This window comes from Silene latifolia, chromosome 2 (genome assembly GCF_048544455.1).
Source record: "Silene latifolia isolate original U9 population chromosome 2, ASM4854445v1, whole genome shotgun sequence".
NCBI classification, from domain to species: Eukaryota; Viridiplantae; Streptophyta; class Magnoliopsida; order Caryophyllales; family Caryophyllaceae; genus Silene; species Silene latifolia.
Window position 1 is genome coordinate 121061807 of NC_133527.1, and position 18713 is coordinate 121080519.

The 18713-nt window shown below is 35.8% G+C and overlaps 2 protein-coding genes across 7 annotated transcripts; one reads left to right on the forward strand and one right to left on the reverse strand.

Annotated features, from left to right (window-relative positions):
- Positions 1-364: 364 nt before the first annotated feature.
- On the reverse strand, positions 365-3433 carry LOC141630146 (uncharacterized). The gene is made up of 2 exons (XM_074443017.1): positions 2366-3433; positions 365-503 (listed from the first exon to the last, which is right to left on the reverse strand). Exons 1-2 carry the CDS (start codon positions 2986-2988, stop codon positions 446-448), a joined length of 681 nt encoding a protein of 226 aa, XP_074299118.1. The 5' UTR covers positions 2989-3433; the 3' UTR covers positions 365-445.
- A 1196-nt stretch (positions 3434-4629) lies between these two features.
- Positions 4630-18458, forward strand: LOC141642923 (F-box protein CPR1-like). 6 transcript variants are annotated; one of them, XM_074451917.1, is made up of 5 exons: positions 4706-5933; positions 7402-7500; positions 8116-9147; positions 9261-11919; positions 17936-18458. In XM_074451917.1, exons 1-2 carry the CDS (start codon positions 4795-4797, stop codon positions 7457-7459), a joined length of 1197 nt encoding a protein of 398 aa, XP_074308018.1. In that variant the 5' UTR covers positions 4706-4794; the 3' UTR covers positions 7460-7500; positions 8116-9147; positions 9261-11919; positions 17936-18458. The 6 variants fall into 6 exon arrangements, with proteins under 6 accessions (XP_074308016.1, XP_074308018.1, XP_074308017.1 ...); XM_074451916.1 differs by having other exon boundaries at positions 8116-8212; positions 11879-11919; XM_074451919.1 differs by having other exon boundaries at positions 7411-7500; positions 8116-8212; positions 11879-11919.
- The last annotated feature ends 255 nt before the right edge of the window (positions 18459-18713 follow it).

Consider the following 18713-nt stretch of genomic DNA (forward strand, 5'->3'; position numbering starts at 1 on the left):
ACTGATGAAGATGTAATTGGATGAAGGATTGTCTAATAAATTATGGTTTTCATTGCAACCAAATTGTCTTAACAAGTCTTACATAAGTTTGCTAATACTTAACGATTCAAACAAAAACTAGCTGCAACATCAAAGTACAGTACATGTTACTGAACTTCTTGAGTTCATCAGTTTGCTAGCTAAGTACTACATAATACTGGACTGACTACATAAACTTCTCAGTTACTGAACTTCTCAATCACATCTTCAAACAATCTGGTTTACTGTTTCTTGAGTACTTGGGCCTTCTTGTCCATTAACCCAGATGCTTGTTGGTCCACTAGTACTACCAACAACCCGCATTTACAAAGTATTTGTTACTGCACTGCTGTTCTGAACAAATTAAAGTGATTAAATAACAACAAATCTGGTTGAACTCACTGAACTTGATGTCAAAATGATAAACTTACATTTGTAAATGCATTTCCTTGTTCATCAAATAGCACTCCAAATCCTTGAGGTGCCTGCAAAAAAAATGAAATCAGAAAAATGAAATCACTTTGTTAATGAACTGATCCATTACTGAACTAAAACAAATGGGAACAACTTACCCTAGATCTTCCACCACCCCTTCCACCACCTCTTCTACCACCTCTTGAAGACCCCCTTCCACCACCTCTGCCACTTAATATAACCCTTCCACTCCTACCAAGTCTTGTTGGTTGTGTTGTGGCTTCATGGTGACTTTGAGATGCATGAGCAGCTGACTGTGAAGTGGCCTCAACCCTTGGATGTTTTCTAGGCCTGCCCATTGGTCTTTTTTTTGGTGGTTGTTGTGCTTTGTCCTTATCAGGACACTTCCTTTTGTTATGACTTTTGGATTTGCAAACAAAGCAGCTCATTTCAATGCCATGCTTTGTTAGCTTTCCTTTCTTTTTTGGATCCTCATGTGGATCCCTCCTCCTATTCTTCCTAGGCCTACCAGGCCCTACCTTAATGGGTGGGGGATTCAGAAGCAAGTCCCTCTTTGGCCAATCTCTCTGACCAGGTACATGAGTTATCCCAAGATTGTAGGCCATCATATGAGCCTCTCTCTTATAATAGTCAGACATATAGTCTTTTGCATGGCCATGTATACTGAATATAGCAGAAACAGCATGGCTACAAGGGATACCTGTCAAGTCCCATTTCTTACATGTACATGTTCTGGCTTCTAAGTCCACAATTAGGCCATCAATCCCATCCTGCACTTGAAATAGAGTAGGCTTAGATGGTAAGACTTTACATGTAGAAGTCTTATCCTTCTCTATTTCAAGCCTCTCTTGAACCCTTGGACAAACAACATGTGTACTCCCCTCCATCTCCATTTTTTTCTCAACCAACCTTTTCATAATGGAAGTCTTAATGTCTTCAAGCATGTAAATGAGGCGTTTGGATCTTGCATTGATTATGTAGGCATTAAATGTCTCAGACATGTTACTTACAATGACATCATTTTGGGTGTGATTTGAAATGAATGCTCTACAGAAGAGGGTTGGGTTACAGGCAAGGAAAGCTTCAGCAGCTTTTGGATCAGCTTCCTTGAGGGTTTCTAAGGCATCAGTGAAGTCAGCCTCATTATAGGCCTTAGCACAAGACCAGAACATCAGCTTCATGTCTTCTCCCTTGTAAGTCTTGTGCCAGTTTGCAAATATATGTCTGGCACAATGTCTATGCTCAGCTCTAGGGAATTCCTGGGCTACCATGGTCACTATACTCTACAAGACAATAAATAAGCATGTATAAGTTCAAGTTGTTTATGTAAAATGTATTAGTGTTTGGCAGAAGAATGTTTATATACCTGATGCTGGTCAAATATAATAGTCATTCCATGACCATCTTCTTCTCCTATGCTCATCTTCAGTTGTTTGAAAAACCACTCATAGCTTTCATTATTCTCACCTTCCACTATTGCCCAAGCCAAAGGGAACATTTGCTCATTCCCATCCCTACCAACAGCTGCTATTAATTGACCCCTAGAAAAGTCTTCAAGAAACATGCATCAACAGATATTATCTTTCTAAATCCAAGCTTCCAGCCTGTCTTCAGGGCATCAAAACACACATAGAACCTTTGAAATGTAGCTGAGTTTGATGTCACATTTGGGTTTGTGAATAAAGTGAAGTCACTGGTTGAATTTGTGTCTTCAAGGGCTGCTATGTAACTTCCCAATTTACTATAATGTTCCTTCATTGACCCATGTAAGAGCTTATGAGCATATTACTTCACTTTGTATGCAAAGCCCTTCTTTATTAGCACTTTGTAAGCTCTTCTTACTGTCTCTATGATGTCCTGAGCTGGCCAATGTGGTTTGGCTTTAAATACATCCAGAAATTGCTTTGCTAACCATGTAGATTTGAGCTGCCTATTGGTTTCCATTGTCCTTTGACAAGTATGATTTGGATCCAGTGATTTAACCACAAATGCTGCTCTTTGATTATCCCAACAACCATAAAGCCTAAATGGACAACCAGATTTACACCTTACACCAAGTTTTCTCCCATGAGTATTGTCACTAATATCAAAAGTTAAGTCTCTACCTTGAGCAATGGCATATCTTGTTACACATTCTCTAAAAAGATCTCTATTTGGAAAACTAATGCCCACACACCATTTGAGTTTGTTGAAATCAGATCTTTCATTTACAACTGGAATACTTGACCTTTTCCTCTTCCCAGGTATACATTCTTCATCACTATTCCCTGGGGTCTCTTGTTCATCCCCACTCTCATCATAATCACTCAATTGAATGCTGCCAGTAGTAGTTGCACCCTCAAAAGTTGCTGCTTCTTGTCCACTCAATTTACCAGAAGCTGCTTCAAGTTGGAGTTGAGCTACAACTTTTAGAGCATCTTCATTAAACTTCTTCAACCTAACCCTAGCCTCATTTAACTCAATATCAGACCCCTCATCCAAGTCTCCCTCATTCAATGCATCATAAATAGACTCACCTTCCTCAACTAATTCCATATCTGACTCACTTTCATCCAAATCTCCCTCAGATTCACCTTCAGGGTCATAACCAGGGTCCTGCTCTTCATCTTCACTTAAGTAATCATCATTACTAGCTAGACAAGCTTCATCAGCATTTGCCTCATACTCATTGAACACATCTGCTAGGGTTAGTTCATTGAAATTATATGAGGGTTTAGGTATAGCTGGGGAGGAGATTCAGGTCTACTATGGCCAGTAGAGATTTGTTTGGATGCAGTTTTAGGATTTTTGTGATAATGGACAATGATATCTGGGGAGGATGGTTGAGATATATGAAGGTTATTTGAAATGATTTCTTGAGATCTCAATCTGGGTGATGTTCTTAAGGTAGTTTGGATTTTTGCAGAAGCTTTTTTAGGAGATTTCAAGACTGTTTTTTGGGTTTCTGATGTATTTGTGCTTTTTTGATTGCTTGTCTTGGTGGTTTTCTGGGTGCTTTTCTTTGTGCTTTGTGTGTTAAATAAAGATGGGGTTTCAATTGTGGGTGAAGATAAAGGTGGTCCCTTCTTTATGCTAGTACTTCCCTTTCTCCTATGGACCATTTTGGAAGGCATCTTCATTAAAGTAAGACCAACACCACTTTCCACCAACTGCATTAACTGGGGGACATCACACCCAAGTACAATGTAACAGTCACCAACTCTCTCCTCCAAAGCCTTCTTACAAATAACCATAGCATGAGTATCATTCAAAACTCTTTGTAATCCATCAGTAGAGCTCATGAAAAAAATACCATCCACTTCTCTCTTAAAACCGCATTTTTCAGCTTCCTCAACCATTGTAAACCAACACATTTCATCTGGGTCTATACCCACAGCCCTAAATGTACTACCCACATATATCAGACCTTCATCACCCCTTTTAAAGCAACCACCAAACCATAATTTCAAGGTCACAACTGTCGTTTGATTTTTATTTGCCTAATTAAAACAGAAAATAACATATGAAACAAGGGGTAATGTGTAAATTCGAAATTAGGGAAAACAAGGGGTAATTAAATTAGGGAAAATAACATATTCATGAATTAAAACACAACAAATATGAGCAACTTAACTTTTTTCGAATCAAAATTAGGGAAAACAAGAAGGTAATTAAATTAGGGTTCTTACTAATTAGTAATGAATAGTCTAAATTAGGGTTCTTAGTAATTAAAAAAAAGGGTAATCAAACTTATGAAATTCGAAATTAGGGCAAATGAATTACCTTATCCAATGTGGAATCAATTTAGGACAAAATTGATTAAACTCGCCTTCAGTTTGGTAATCTATGCATAAGAATGAAGTAGATGAATGAGTAGCAGCAATGAATGAAGGTTGATGATGACTAACAATGATGTTTTACAGTGAAGGAAGAGGGAAAGGTAAGAGATGAAAAGAAGGTAAAAAGATGAGAGAGAGAATGAATTAAGTTAAAATGTAAGGTTAACAGTTGTTTTAAGAAAAGAAAACCGGTGGAACAGGTCACCCTTCCACCTGTTCCATTACATGATAAATGATGTATTAGTTGGCACTAATGGTAGTTAAATTATAGTACATAGTAATTTGAGAAGGACCCCCATAGTTCATAGTATTGTCATTAATTAACCCTTAAGAATAGGTGTTCATTTAGACTAGCGGTAAGAGTAGGTGTTAATTTAGAGTAGGTTGCGTAAGAAATATGGGATCCCAAAAAGCCATATAAATCCCATCTAACATCCAAGTGATGAAACATCTCATCTTGAAGACGATTGGCCACCATTTCTCTCATCCAAAAACCACACTACACAACTAACACAACTCAACAATGGCAGCATCTCTACTCCCAACCGAAATCATCACTGAAATCCTGTCTCGTCTTCCTGTTAAACCCCTTTTACGCTTCAAATCCGTCGCTAAATCATGGTACTTTCTCATCAAATCCCCTAATTTCATCAAACTCCACCTCACCAACTACCCTAACCACCTCCGCCACGTCATCATCTCTCACACCACTCTTTCCTCCGCTGCCATTGACGATCTCACCTTCTCCGAGATGGACCACCCGCTTAAACCCATCAAAAAAGAAGATACCCTCAACTACTTTCCTGAACCACCTGGGATCGACCTTTTAGGACACTCTAACGGTGTCGTATCCATCTCTAATGCCACTAAAACCAACGTTTTCCTCTACGCACCTGCCACCAGGACGCGACGCCGTGTGCCGCCCTCCCACGTGCCTTATCCGGATGATTTCGTTGTTTTCGGGTTCGGGTTCGGGTTCGGAGGCGAAGATGGTGATGATTACAAGTTGTTGAGGATTATTCAGTGTCGTGAGAGTCACTGTCATGTTAAGTTTTATAATGAGGCTAAGCTTTATAGTTTGAAAGAGGATTCATGGAAGTGGGTTCGTGATATGCCGTATTTTCTGGTTTATAAGGATTGTCATGGGGTGTTTGTCAATTTAGGGTTTCATTTTATTGTGGTAACGGATGAGTTTGATTCTAGGTTTAAGTATATTGCCAGATTTGATATTCGGTCGGAGGAGTTTTCGTTGATTGAGTTGCCGGTTTATGAGGACGAATTCGGGGTGTCGAAATTGGTGTTGAGGGAATTAGGTGGGAAGTTGTGTGTGATGGTTAATTATCGAAGCGGGCTTGGGGCAGATTTGTGGGTGATGAACGAGTATGGGAAGAAGGAATCTTGGGTTAGATTGATGAGTTTGGAGATTAGGCCAAGGTTTTCTGAGGTTAGGCCGGTTGCGTTTTCGAATGATGATGAGAAGGTTTTGTTGTTGATTGATAATTGTCAGCTTCAATGGTGTGATTTGAAGTCAGAAGATGAAAAGGTTAAGGTTGTAAGAAGTTCTGCTTTGTTGGTTGAGTCTTTTGATGCCGGGGTTTATGTTGACAGCGTCGTTTCGCTTGATGATTGGAGTAATGATTCACAAGGAAAGCATCAAAACAAGTAAGCACACTTTGTTCTACTTTTAGATTTTGCATTTGGTAAATTATGGGTTTTCTGTAATACTCCGTAGTTGTTTGTTTGCTGGTAGTAGCCGAGTATAAGGATATATAGTTGAGCGGTTGAAATATACATTGAAAATTTCAACTTCAAAGATCATAGTTTTCACTGTTCTGCTTTGCTCCTCATTTCACCGCTGTTTGCTGGATTGCTGCCCTTGCTCCGCCATTGTTTACTGGATTACCGATGTTATGTGATAGAGTTGTTGGTCTTAAACATTTCTTAGTGCACTGTGGTAATACTTATGATTTTATGAACTGTGGTTGTTAGTTGTTACTGTTGTTTATGGTGTTGGTCGCCGTACACATTGTTGTTCTTGATGTTTGTGATAATATGCCTATGGTGTCTTTACTATGTTTGATTCTTTGTTTGTAAGGATTTGTTAACGTTGGATTTAATCCACTTTATATGTTTAGTTGTAGTGTTGTACACAACTTTCTTTGACCCTTTGTTTGGTGAATGAGAATTTAAAGGGAAGGGAGGGAGGGAAGGATTTGTAGGCTCACAATTTCCTCTGTTTGGATCTAAGTTACTCTGACTCGGCTGAAGTGTCAAAGTATCATGTCGTGTCAGAGTAACATAAGTTTGATAGTAAAATGTGGTGGATGGATTTAGAGGGGCTTCATTTTCCCTCTACAAGTCAAATAATTTACCCTTCAACAGAGGAAAAATTTGGAGAAAAAACTCCCTTTTTCCCTTCCCCCTTCCCTTCCCTTCCCTTTCCACCTCCCTTTACCTTTTCTCTTTTCCCTCCCTTCCCTTTCCCTTTTTTTTTTTTCCTCCATTCCCTTGCTTCCATTTTTATATGCAAACAAAACCTGAGGGTTATATAGAAACGACATACGAGTGTTTTCAAAGCTAACCCATCATTGGACTATTGTATACTCTAGAGATTCTATTCCCATATCTGTCTCTTGGTAAAAAGCCTGGTGTCCTTGTCGTGTTGTTGTTATGAGTTTGAAGATGATAGTTTTTGCTTTTTCAATTGGTGGTGGTTATTCTTTGAGTTGATTTATGCTCGTGAGGGGTGTATGATAAAGTTGTATAAGTATATGGACTATATCTGTCTAGACGCAAGAGTTCCCGATCTCAATTGGAGTTCATTTAATTTATCTTCGCCTTACTCGTGGTCGAATTAACGAGTTTAATATAAGGTAATATATTGTATACCATTTAACACTTATATTGCCTAAAAAGGTAATAAAATGTTACTGAAATCATGTGTAGATAAATCAATCATAAATCGCCTTCCTCCCACCTCCATTTTAAGTAATAATGAAGTCTAATGCATGTAATTTGTTGTTTTGAACTTCATCATTTCTTAGAAGTTTTGGCCAAGAAAGCTCACTGGTATAAGCTTTGAACTATGGTGAGTGTGGTGTTTATTAAGCTCTCTAAAACTCTTCCGTAGTTTCCTCAGGGATGATCTGGATGATTTTCTTTCTGTGGGGTTCAAGCTCAGGCTATGACCAAATTGAAGATTCTACAACCCGGACATTGCCAAAACTTTGTAAGTGAACATCTCATGTTTCATGTTTGTAGTTGTTGATGTAAAGTTTCAATTCCCCTGCTGCTTGCTTGTTTCATTCGATTTTTGGAAAATTCAGAAATCCTTCTTGCTAAACTGGGTAAATTATTATGTATGGATGTACCTGTACGGCTGTACTATATGTGACTAATTAGGAGTACTTAGTAAAATATGTGGTTTCTCTTAACATTGTCAAAATAGGAATATGATCACGCTTTCAAGTAGCCTAAAGTATTTGATTATTTTCAATTTGTCGAGGTTTGTAAGGTTATCCATCTTTAGTTGACGAGTTGTCAGCTATCCTTCTAATCAATAGGCAATCATGGCTAGAGAAAAGGGGAATGTGTTATTGATGGTAAAATAGGTGAAATGATACTAATAGAGGATATGGCTTTTTTTTTTCTACCTAGCTCATAAGTAATAGTCCATTTTGTATTTTCCTTATTATGAAGACAATACCTGATTAACTGTAAGTGCGATAATGATTGTGGATCAATGTCCAATGGTTTTCAGAGCAAAACTTTTGTGTTCTGCTTTCTTCCAGTTCTCTGGTGTAGATGTAATTTTGATGTTTAGTGTTCTTGTCCGTTTGCATAGGCAAAACTGTCTACTTGGCATTTGTTGGTATTGACCCAACTCTATTTCGACTGACATGGGTGAATAAGTACCTGTTCTTGTCTTGACAGCCTTCCAGGTAAGTGCCATGATTATTCTCTAACCTCGGCATGGTAGTAAGATGAACCGTGTGCCTCATAGTGTATTAAACTATGTTATGCACCATAAAGTGTACTATGTACTATATCTTAGTTTCATGCAAGCTTAAGGCATTCATTAAACCTGAGGATAAACTATGAATGGAAAATATTACTTGACACCTTACTGATGTGTTGTAGTTTGGTCCTTCTGCCTTCTTCATTGTTTCCTTTTGGATCAATTGTCAAACAATACCATTTATATGACGCGTGCAAAACCCTACTTAATTCAATATCTGAAGAAAAACTCCCTTCTATAGCAATTCATATGTCTAACACTCCTGGAACTCACTCACTTCGTAAAAATTTATCTTCGACATGGACCACCGGAGGTACAAGCATAACTTTTCTTTTTCTCCCCGTTGATTTTGTCCAGGCAGTTTTGTTTCCTCTTTCATTCTCTCCTAATTTTGGCGGTAACAATCTTAACTGAGAGCCTCTTTTTTATGGCTTCCCAGACAAGCTTGTGAAACTATGTGCTAGAAAAATAGTAATTCAAAAGGTGGCATTTACAGGAAAAACAACAAAGATGGAATGTTTTCATCTGTTAGTGCCGGAAAGTGGATTTCTTAAATATTTGTTAATAACATAAATATTTGGAGACTTGAAGAGTGTGAGCATTTGGAGACTTGGACATGTCTAACATAAATATTTGTTATAAAAGGGAGTAATTTCCAAAAAGTGAATGAATTTAGGCAGCGCTTGAAAATTGCTCTTCATTTCTTCATAAAATATTAGTTTCCCTTGGGTATCCTCAGGTGAGTATTTTCTTGGTCACTCTTTTTGCTATTAGACTGCATTTATTTGTTTATTGTGTTTAAAAACATCTAAGTGATTGGCCCTGATGGCATTAATTATCCCTTTTGTTAATTGCTGAGCTTTAGACAGTCTCAGAATGACCCTCTTTCCTGTTGCTCTGATTAGAAATTCTTGAGCTTCCATATTGGAAGACGTTTCTAATCTAAGATCAAAATTTGTTGATTAGTAAAGGTATTTGGAACCTGGAATATAAGTGCCTGTTTGGTAAGGCTAGAAATTAGCAAAGTGCCAACACTTCTAATTAAAGTACAGTAGAACTCATGATTTTTACTTCAAAAATAAAATAAAATAATATACGGTGTATAATGAAACAAGAGCTGAATTTTGAACTTTTCTGAATGCTGTAGGCCTGTAGCTACGGTGTATAATAAAATAAAGGAAGTTGGATTGAATAACTCTCTCATCGTTTTTCTGCACCATCTTTATAATATGCTATCAAACATCTTTAATGATTTCTCAACATTTGTGTTTACAAATCAAAGTAAAATTAACTTTAAGGAAACTAAGGTGGTTGTAATGTGGATCTCTAAGTTATCTTCATACTCTTTACTATATTATTGTTTAGCTAACTATAATATGCTATCAAACATCTTTAATGACTCATAATCTATCCTGCTAAAGGATTAGGAGAATGAGATTGTTCACTACTTCATTGTTCTGAGTCTGCCAGATTACAAACGTTGATTTGATATGTATCGTTTTACTATTACTCTCTATGCCCCATGTACAAACAAGGTTATAAGAGTCGATACAGTCTCATTATCAATTAACTCGTCATTCATGAGGAGGAAGCATAATGCAACAGCTGTACTCACTTTAGTGCCACATGCTCCTGCTATTGGCGGAGTGAAGTGGCGTTAATTATATGCAATTTGAACTCTTAACCACGTGTTATCAACATAACGAGGCTGTTTCCGATGACACTTGATGAGAATTGCTTAATAAGCACAATCAATTTAGACAATCGCTTAATTTTGATCTACTCATAATCACGAACCAAAAAAACAAGGAGTCTTAGGCTCTATTGGAAATGAAAGCAAGGAGTAATGAAAAGCTAGTAGAAAAATTGGTCATTTCTAGCAAGAATAATTTTAATGGGTGTTTAGGGTTAGAGAAGGAGAGGGAGAGCAAGAGTAGCCAGTAACGTTGAGACTGATCTTAAAACACACAAACTTAGTGCAGCTAGCTACTTTGTTTTGATTTCAGCTAATGTCTCACATCATACTTGTATTTCTTTGATTATAAAATCCTCAACACATTAGCAGCTAGCTACTTTGTTTTGATTTCAGCTAATGTCCCCTCTAATTTTTCACCAACTTCTCTTCATAGTATTTATTGGTTATTAATTAGGGTTATTTAATGAGAATACTCTAAACTATGAGGGTGCTACTTAAAATACTCTAAATTCGGTTTTAACTACCAATAAAACCAACTTTTACGTCCCTTCTCTTTGAACAGAATAGGTGTTTTTTCAACTTGTTATAGCAGGTAATTTGTAAAGTGGACCCACTTTAATCCTTTAATCACTCTTCATCTTCCTCCTTTGTCCATTTAAGCTTTCCTGTAATTTTTTTTTTCTAAAGTTTTTCTCTCTCTTCCATTTCCATGGTTTTTTCTCTTAACTTTTATTTTTTTCCTCCTTTCTTCCTCTAAAAAATGTACACAGACTAATTAATGTTGGGAATATTCTATATGGTGAATAAAACTACATTTAACTATCTGTGTAATATTTAATTAGCTCATATTCTAAAAAGAAAAGAAAAGAAATCAAGTCCTTCTCTTCCTTTCGTCTATACACCAAAATCCGACACCATTGTTTTGCCGGAAGAGATCACATATTTGAGGAATTCAATCTTGTTTTCATCTTGCACAATTGGGTTCTAATTAATTTCTACGCCCACAATTAGAAGGTATCTTTTGGAAAATTGAACGTATCCTTTCTTCTTTTCCCAACCTCCCACCTTTTCAATGCTTCACAAAATACTATCACAACCCACAAGCAGTAATTATTAAAGGTAAATTAAATTTCAAAGAGGTAAATTTCCAAAGAACTTTTATTTCCATATTCATGAGCTTCCCTTGCGTGTGATTAAATAATCTAAATTGGAACAATTGTTTTCACAAGTGTCTTTTCTTCTTTTTCATCCTCCATCTTTTCCTCTTTTTCCATCCTTGAACCGTTCTTCTCGCAACTATTCAACGTTTTAGGTTAAATCAGGACTCTCATCTTTATACATCAGTTAAAAATCTTTCATACTTTTTTCTTAAATTTTCTCTCCTTATCATCACCGCCGATGTGAGAAACTTCTGTGAAAAATATGGGCACCTTAATCCAGATGATTGTATGCGATTTGGAGAAGATCAATGGGGCATGTTGGAGAAGAGAGAAAGAGCAGTGTAATGACGTTGATGAAGGCGGATGACAATAGAAAAGAAAAAGAGGGGTTAAAACCTTTTTACTGGCTTAGCAGGTAGCCGGTCGACCTATTCTAATATAAGAGAAAGGGTGTAATAGTTGGTTTTATTGACAGTTAAAATAAAGTTCAGAGTATTTTGAGCAGCACCCACATAGGTTAGAGTATTCTCATTAAATAACCCTATTAATTATTGTATTGTATTAGCCTTTCCCTCGAAAAAAGAACTATAGAATCTTACAAAAGTCTATTTTCTTGTATCCTTTTCTCAATGGGTGTTTAGTAATGCAGTCACTATTCACTTCCATACTATAGCTCTATTGTGTGTTGTTTGCACTCTTTATAACACATATCCTTCTTGTGTATGTTGTGCAGGCATGTCATGTCATTTGCACCGAGTTCCCCAAGGCGTAATGGTAAGTTGGTAACTATCTATTTGATGGATTTGCTTTGCCGAGGGTGTTAGAAAATATGGGTCAAAAACATAATTATAAAAACAATAATAATAACAATACAAGAATAATAGATAAACGTTTAATAGTAACGGTAAAATAACGAATATAATAAAAACGATATACAAGAAATTATATATATAATGTAAAAGAGAGAGTTTAGAAGATATGGCTTGGGTCGAAGTACGCTAGGCGTTTTCCTAGGAGAGATAACGCCTCCACTGTACTGGTTACCAAAATAATGCGTTTCTCTCCCAAGATACGACAACCCGTTGGACTTCTTCGGTAGCAGCAAGAGAAGTCCCCGAACCGATGATCACCCGATGCTCAATAATAATTTTAGTAGTAAAATATATATTTTCTTTTATAACAAAATGAGCTAACTAATATAATCCGTAAGGTAAAAACTTGATTAGATGAGAAGTGTGTATATGTATGTTATACGTCTTTTGCATATAAACTCAAAAACCAATCCCACAATAAAATGCAAGACCATCACTTACTTATATATTGTTAATTGTGCATGACTAATCTTGCTTGCCGTTACCTCACTCAAAATAGAAGGCCATTAAGGCCATTAACTACACCAAACGTTAAAACCAAACGTTATTTGACCATATACAAAATAACTAATAGAAATGATGATAATTACTCATAAAACCATCAACATAAAAGCCAGTGATCCCTCTATTAAATGCAATGGACCATATTTTGATTTACTTAATAACTCAACAAAATTACCGAGGTTAATAGCTCAAAAACCATATTCAAATTTGGTCAAATATTAAAAATTCATATTTAATTCTTAAATCACAATATTTTCCAACAATCCCCCACATGATTTAAGAAAAATAAAATATTAAAAATAAAGACTAATATATATCAAATGACCAAAAAAAAAAAAATAATACTCCCTCCATACCACACCAATGGTAACATTGACTTTTTCACACTTGTCGAGACACGTTTTACACCGTAAATATCTTTTGTTACGCATTATTAAAAATTATAAAAATTTGATATTCTTATAGCATTCATGACGATAAATCAAACAAGATCTCACTTGACTATATTTTGTCTTATAGATTAAGAATAATATCGAAGATTCCCTACGACTATGAATAGTGGCAAAACGGTCAATGTTACCATTGGTCTCTTATGGAGGGAGTAATAATTTTATGAAAATAGTTATAATAATGAGCATACAATACCGCGTAATAGGTGCAGGTACCTTTCGGGGTTGAACCAACACTTAGTGTAAGTGAGCTTGCACTCGAAAGAACCATAGTAGTATAAATACTTCGAACTAGGCCTCTTAAATCAAGCTTGGACTCACCACACACACGGTACGGGCAATCAATCAGGTTCTATCACCTATCAGTGATACGCGTTAATGGTCATGCGCAGGTATCTTGTGTCATGAGTGTCTCTAGGGAGTTGCCCACGTCCCATAGTAACGACCACACTACGAACACCCACTAGGTCAATCCTCCAAGGGTAGGTGTGACCTCCACCCCGCAAAAAATTATGCCTTTGGATTCATTAAGAGTCATAGCTCAACCTCAAACCGTCACAACCAACTCAAATCCATGAGAGCACCTTATATAACACAAAAATAATCTCCCTTCGCCACTTCGCCATAGGAATGGGACGTTGACACAAAATTTCCGCCAAATAAATGGTGCTCTCCTTACTTAGCCCACCCACAACTTCGTTATTACCCGTTGAACTTCTTTCATGGGATCTCCAGACGGGTTCTTTTGTAAGCGGATCCGCTTGCGGATCCGCAACATTGCTTTGAGACCTGACAAAATTCAAAGAAATAACACCATGAGAAATCATGTCTTAAAGATTTATGTCTCACCATCAAATGTCTCCTTTTCTCATTAAACATTTTGCTATTAGCCTTAGCTAAAGGAGCCTCACTATCACATAATAAAGATATAGAAGGAATAGGTTAAGACAAAATAGGTATATCAGATAACAAATTTTTAAGCCATTCGGCTTCCATGCTTGCGGTATCCATTGCAATAAGTTCAGCTTCCATAGTTGAACGAGAAATAATAGTTTGCTTTGCAGACCTCCATGATACCGCACCTCCACCAAGTAAAAATACATAGTCACTTGTGGCTTTAGTCTCATCAATATCAGCTATCAAACTAGCATCACTGTACCCTTCGAGTACACCTGGAAAACCACGGTAGTGGATAGCATATTCATAGTACCCTTAAGGTACCTAAATACTCTTTCAAGAGCATTCCAATGGGCGGTGCTAGGATTATGAGTATACCTAGCCAACCTGCAAACATATGCAATGTCTGGTCTAGAAAAATTAGTAAGATGCAACAATGATCCAATAATTTGTGAATATTTATGTTGGGATATACTATCCCCCACATTTTTCCTCAATTTAACAGATGAATCAAACGGTGTAGACACTTGACTTGCATCAAAATAACCAAACTTACGCAACATCTTTTCAACATAATGACTTTGGGTTAATACAATACCATTATCGGTTTTTACTAATTTAATACCCAAAATCACATCAGTTTGACCAAGAGCTTTCATATCAAAATTTTTGGACAAAAATGCTTTAGTCTTGTTAATAACATTCATATTACTACCGAAAATCAAAATATCATCAACATATAAACAAAGAATGACATATGTATCATCAATCTTTTTAAAATAAACACATTTGTCACCACTATTAACTTGAAAACCATCGCAAATCATGGTAGAATCAAATTTTTCATGCCATTGCATAAGAGCTTGTTTTAAACCATAAAGACTTTTAACAAGTTTACAAACTTTGTCCTCTTGACCTTGAGAAATAAAACCTTCGGGTTGGTCCATGTAAATTTCTTCTTCTAAATCACCATTTAAAAATGCAATTTTTACATCCATTTGATGAACTTCTAACTTAAAAATAGATGCAATAGCAATTAAAACTCTAATAGTCGGAATTTTAGAAACAGGTGAATAAGTATCAAAGAAATCAATTCCCTCTTGTTGTGTAAAACCTTTTGCAACAAGTCTAGCTTTATATTTATCAATCGAACCATCGGTTCTCAATTTCTTTCTAAAAACCCATTTGCAACCAATAGTTTTTGAACCGGGAGGAAGATCGGTTAAAACCCAAGTTTTATTTGAAGAAATAGACTCCATTTCGTCATTTACCGCTTGTCTCCAAAATGGAGCATCAACGGATAACATGGCTTCTTTAAAAGTTTTTGGATCATCCTCGACTAAATTTGTTTGAAAATCTGGTCCAAAACTTTTAGCAATTCTAGCCCTTTTGCTCCTTCTAGGCTCATCGCAATCATCGGGCTTATTATTTAAAACTTGTGTAGAAGACTTACCAATATATAAAGAAGTAAAGAAGTAGAGGCATCGGAAATAGATTTAGAAATTTTATCTATCTTAGGAAAAATATTTTCAAAGAAAACAACATCACGCGACTCAATAATGGTATTATTAGAAATTTGAGGAATAGTAGAATTAAAAACAAGACACCTATATGTAGTACTATGTGGAGAATAACCAACAAACACACAATCAACAGTTTTAGGACCAAGTTTCTTTTGTTTTGTAATAGGAACATGCACTTTAGCCAAACACCCCCACACTTTTAAATATTGTAAATTTGGCTTTTTATTCTTGAATAACTCATTTGGGGTTTTATCAAAACTCTTATATGGAACTCTATTTAAAACATGACATGCAGATAATAAAGCTTCTCCCCACATATTTTTAAGTAAACCAGAACTTATTAACATTGCATTTATCATATCCAATAAAGTCCGATTTTTTCTTTCAGCAACCCCATTAGATTGGGGACCATAAGTAGGTGTCACCTGATGTATAATACCATGTGTCTCACAAAATTCATTCATCTCGGTGAGTTCATATTCACCGCCTGTGTCAGAACGAACAATTTTTATCTTCTTTTCTAGCTGATTTTCAACCTCAGCTTTATAAGCCTTAAACCTGTCAAAAAGTTCACTCTTAGCATTAATCAAATATACATAACAATATTTGGAGTAATCATCAATAAAAGTGATAAAATATCTTTTACCACCACGAGTCAAAACATTATTGTTATCACAAATATCGCTATGAATCAACTCTAACAATTTAGTGTCTTTTCCACCCACGGATTTAAAAGCTTCTCTAGGTTCCTTAGCTTGAACACAAATTTGACATCTTTTTGACATCTTTTTTTCAAATTAACATTGGATGAGGGAATAAGATTTAAATGCATCGTACTTCTAATAGTTTGCAAATTAACATGACCAAGTCTACCATGCCAAGTATTAGAACATTCAACATTAGAAACAAACAAAGACATATTAGCTTCATCATAATTAACCTTATGAGTCACAACATTAAGCTTAAACAACCCATCACACAAATAACCTTTGCAAACAAATGAACCATATCTAGTTATAACCACTTTGTTAGATTCAAACATAATTTTAAAACCACGTTGTACCAAAAGAGACGGGAACATGATAAACCGACTCCAAAGTAATAAACTTACCAGATGATAACTCTAATTTAACCGATGCAAAACCTAAAACAGATGTGGGATTACCATTACCCATACTTACAGTTTTTGATTCCAATTTTTCATACGTATTAAATAAACTCTTATTAGCACAAACATGAACATTAGCACCCGAATCAATCCACCAATCATTTGAATCATAGGTCATGCAAACTTATAGGTCGGAAATAGCCCCCACATTAACCAAGTCCATAATTAACAAATAAATAAATAAATAATAGTCAAAAGTTAAACCCCTTGTCGAACTCACGAAGACAATATTATTCACAAATAAGAAATATATACCACTTAAACTACCATGAAATCAAGAACTAAGTACTCCACAGTAAGTCAAAATCAACAAACAACAAAATAGGGCAAAGTACTAATAGAGCCAAAACAAAGAAGTACGAATATATGATAGAAGGAAAAACTGATTATTCCTAAGCAGTAAACAGTATAATGATCAAGCTTCACACCACTCTTATCGCTTATCCGTTAGTAATCCAATTAAGACTCTCATGACGGTTAAGAAAATTTAAAACGAACAATACTTTATCTTAATAAAGTTTATCTCTTAATTATTATCTCTCTTAGATTGATAGAAAATATGGGTCAAAAACATAATTATAAAAACAATAATAATAACAATACAAGAATAATAGATAAACGTTTAATAGTAACGGTAAAATAACGAATATAATAAAAACGATATACAAGAAATTATATAAATAGTGTAAAAGAGAGAGTTTAGAAGATATGGCCTCGGTCGAAGTACGCTAGGCGTTTTCCTAGGAGAGATAACGCCTCCACGGTACTGGTTACCAAAATAATGCGTTCCTCTCCCAAGATACGACAACCCGTTGGACTTCTTCGGTAGCAGCAAGAGAAGTCCCCGAACCGATGGTCACCCGATGCTCAATAATAATTTTAGTAGTAAAATATATATTTTCTTTTATAACAAAATGAGCTAACTAATATAATCCGTAAAGTAAAAACTTGATTAGATGAGAAGTGTGTATATGTATGTTATACGTCTTTTGCATATAAACTCAAAAACCAATCCCACAATAAAATGCAAGACCATCACCTACTTATATATTATTAATTGTGCATGGCTAATCTTACTTGCCGTTACCTCACTCAAAATAGAAGGCCATTAAGGCCATTAACTACACCAAACGTTAAAACCAAACGTTATTTGACCATATACAAAATAACTAATAGAAATGATGATAATTACTCATAAAACCATCAACATAAAAGCCATTGATCCCTCTATTAAATTCAAATATGCAATAGACCATATTTTGATTTACTTAATAACTCAACAAAATTACCGAGGTTAATAGCTCAAAGATCATATTCAAATTTGGTCAAATATTAAAAATTCATATTTAATTCTTAAATCACAATATTTTCCAACAGAGGGCCTGGAGTATTCCCTATTGTTACTACCCTGGATGGCTTGCTCATATTCTCAGGACAAGGCATTGTTGTTGCCAGGAGCCTGACATGAAATGTCGGTTCCAGATGGAATTGCAGCATCACCGGAAAATATTCTTGCTGGATGCGTGTTGCAGCCCCTATGAAACTCCTGATTCCAGTCAATGAGCCTTGTTCTAACCCTCACAGAAGAGGGAGGTGATGCATTTGGACTGATGTATATAGTACCATAGTAAGGAGGTCTAATGTTAGCAAGACTGTTAATGAGGTTGTTTTGACTCTTACAACCCTTGCAAGAATGTGCAACATATGTTTGATACTGGTTGTATTGCTTTTATGGAACTTCGGAATATTCGTGCTCCAATTTATAGAATATGTAATAACAGCACAGTTGAAGCAATAATGTACCGCTAATGTACTGCAAGTAAACATAATGTTCAATGTTGGTCACAGTTTGTATGATAATAATGCTGGTTCTGAAATTTTCTTACTAATAGCTTTTATCTTTTATCTTTTAAAATTATGGCTTCTTTGTTGGAGATCGTCCTAGGATCGATCTTTTGTATCGGACAAATATTGGTGTAATCGTGGTTGTACGAAAGTTATTGATGTATTACAACCTTAGGCTATCTCTAGCGAGAACTATTGAGCTTACATTAGAGCAAGAACTTACAAAAATCGAAATTTTGAGGGAGTTAAATGAAGAAGAGAAGAAAAGGGGGAACAAAAAGCTGTACAATCCTACAATGTCTATTTTATT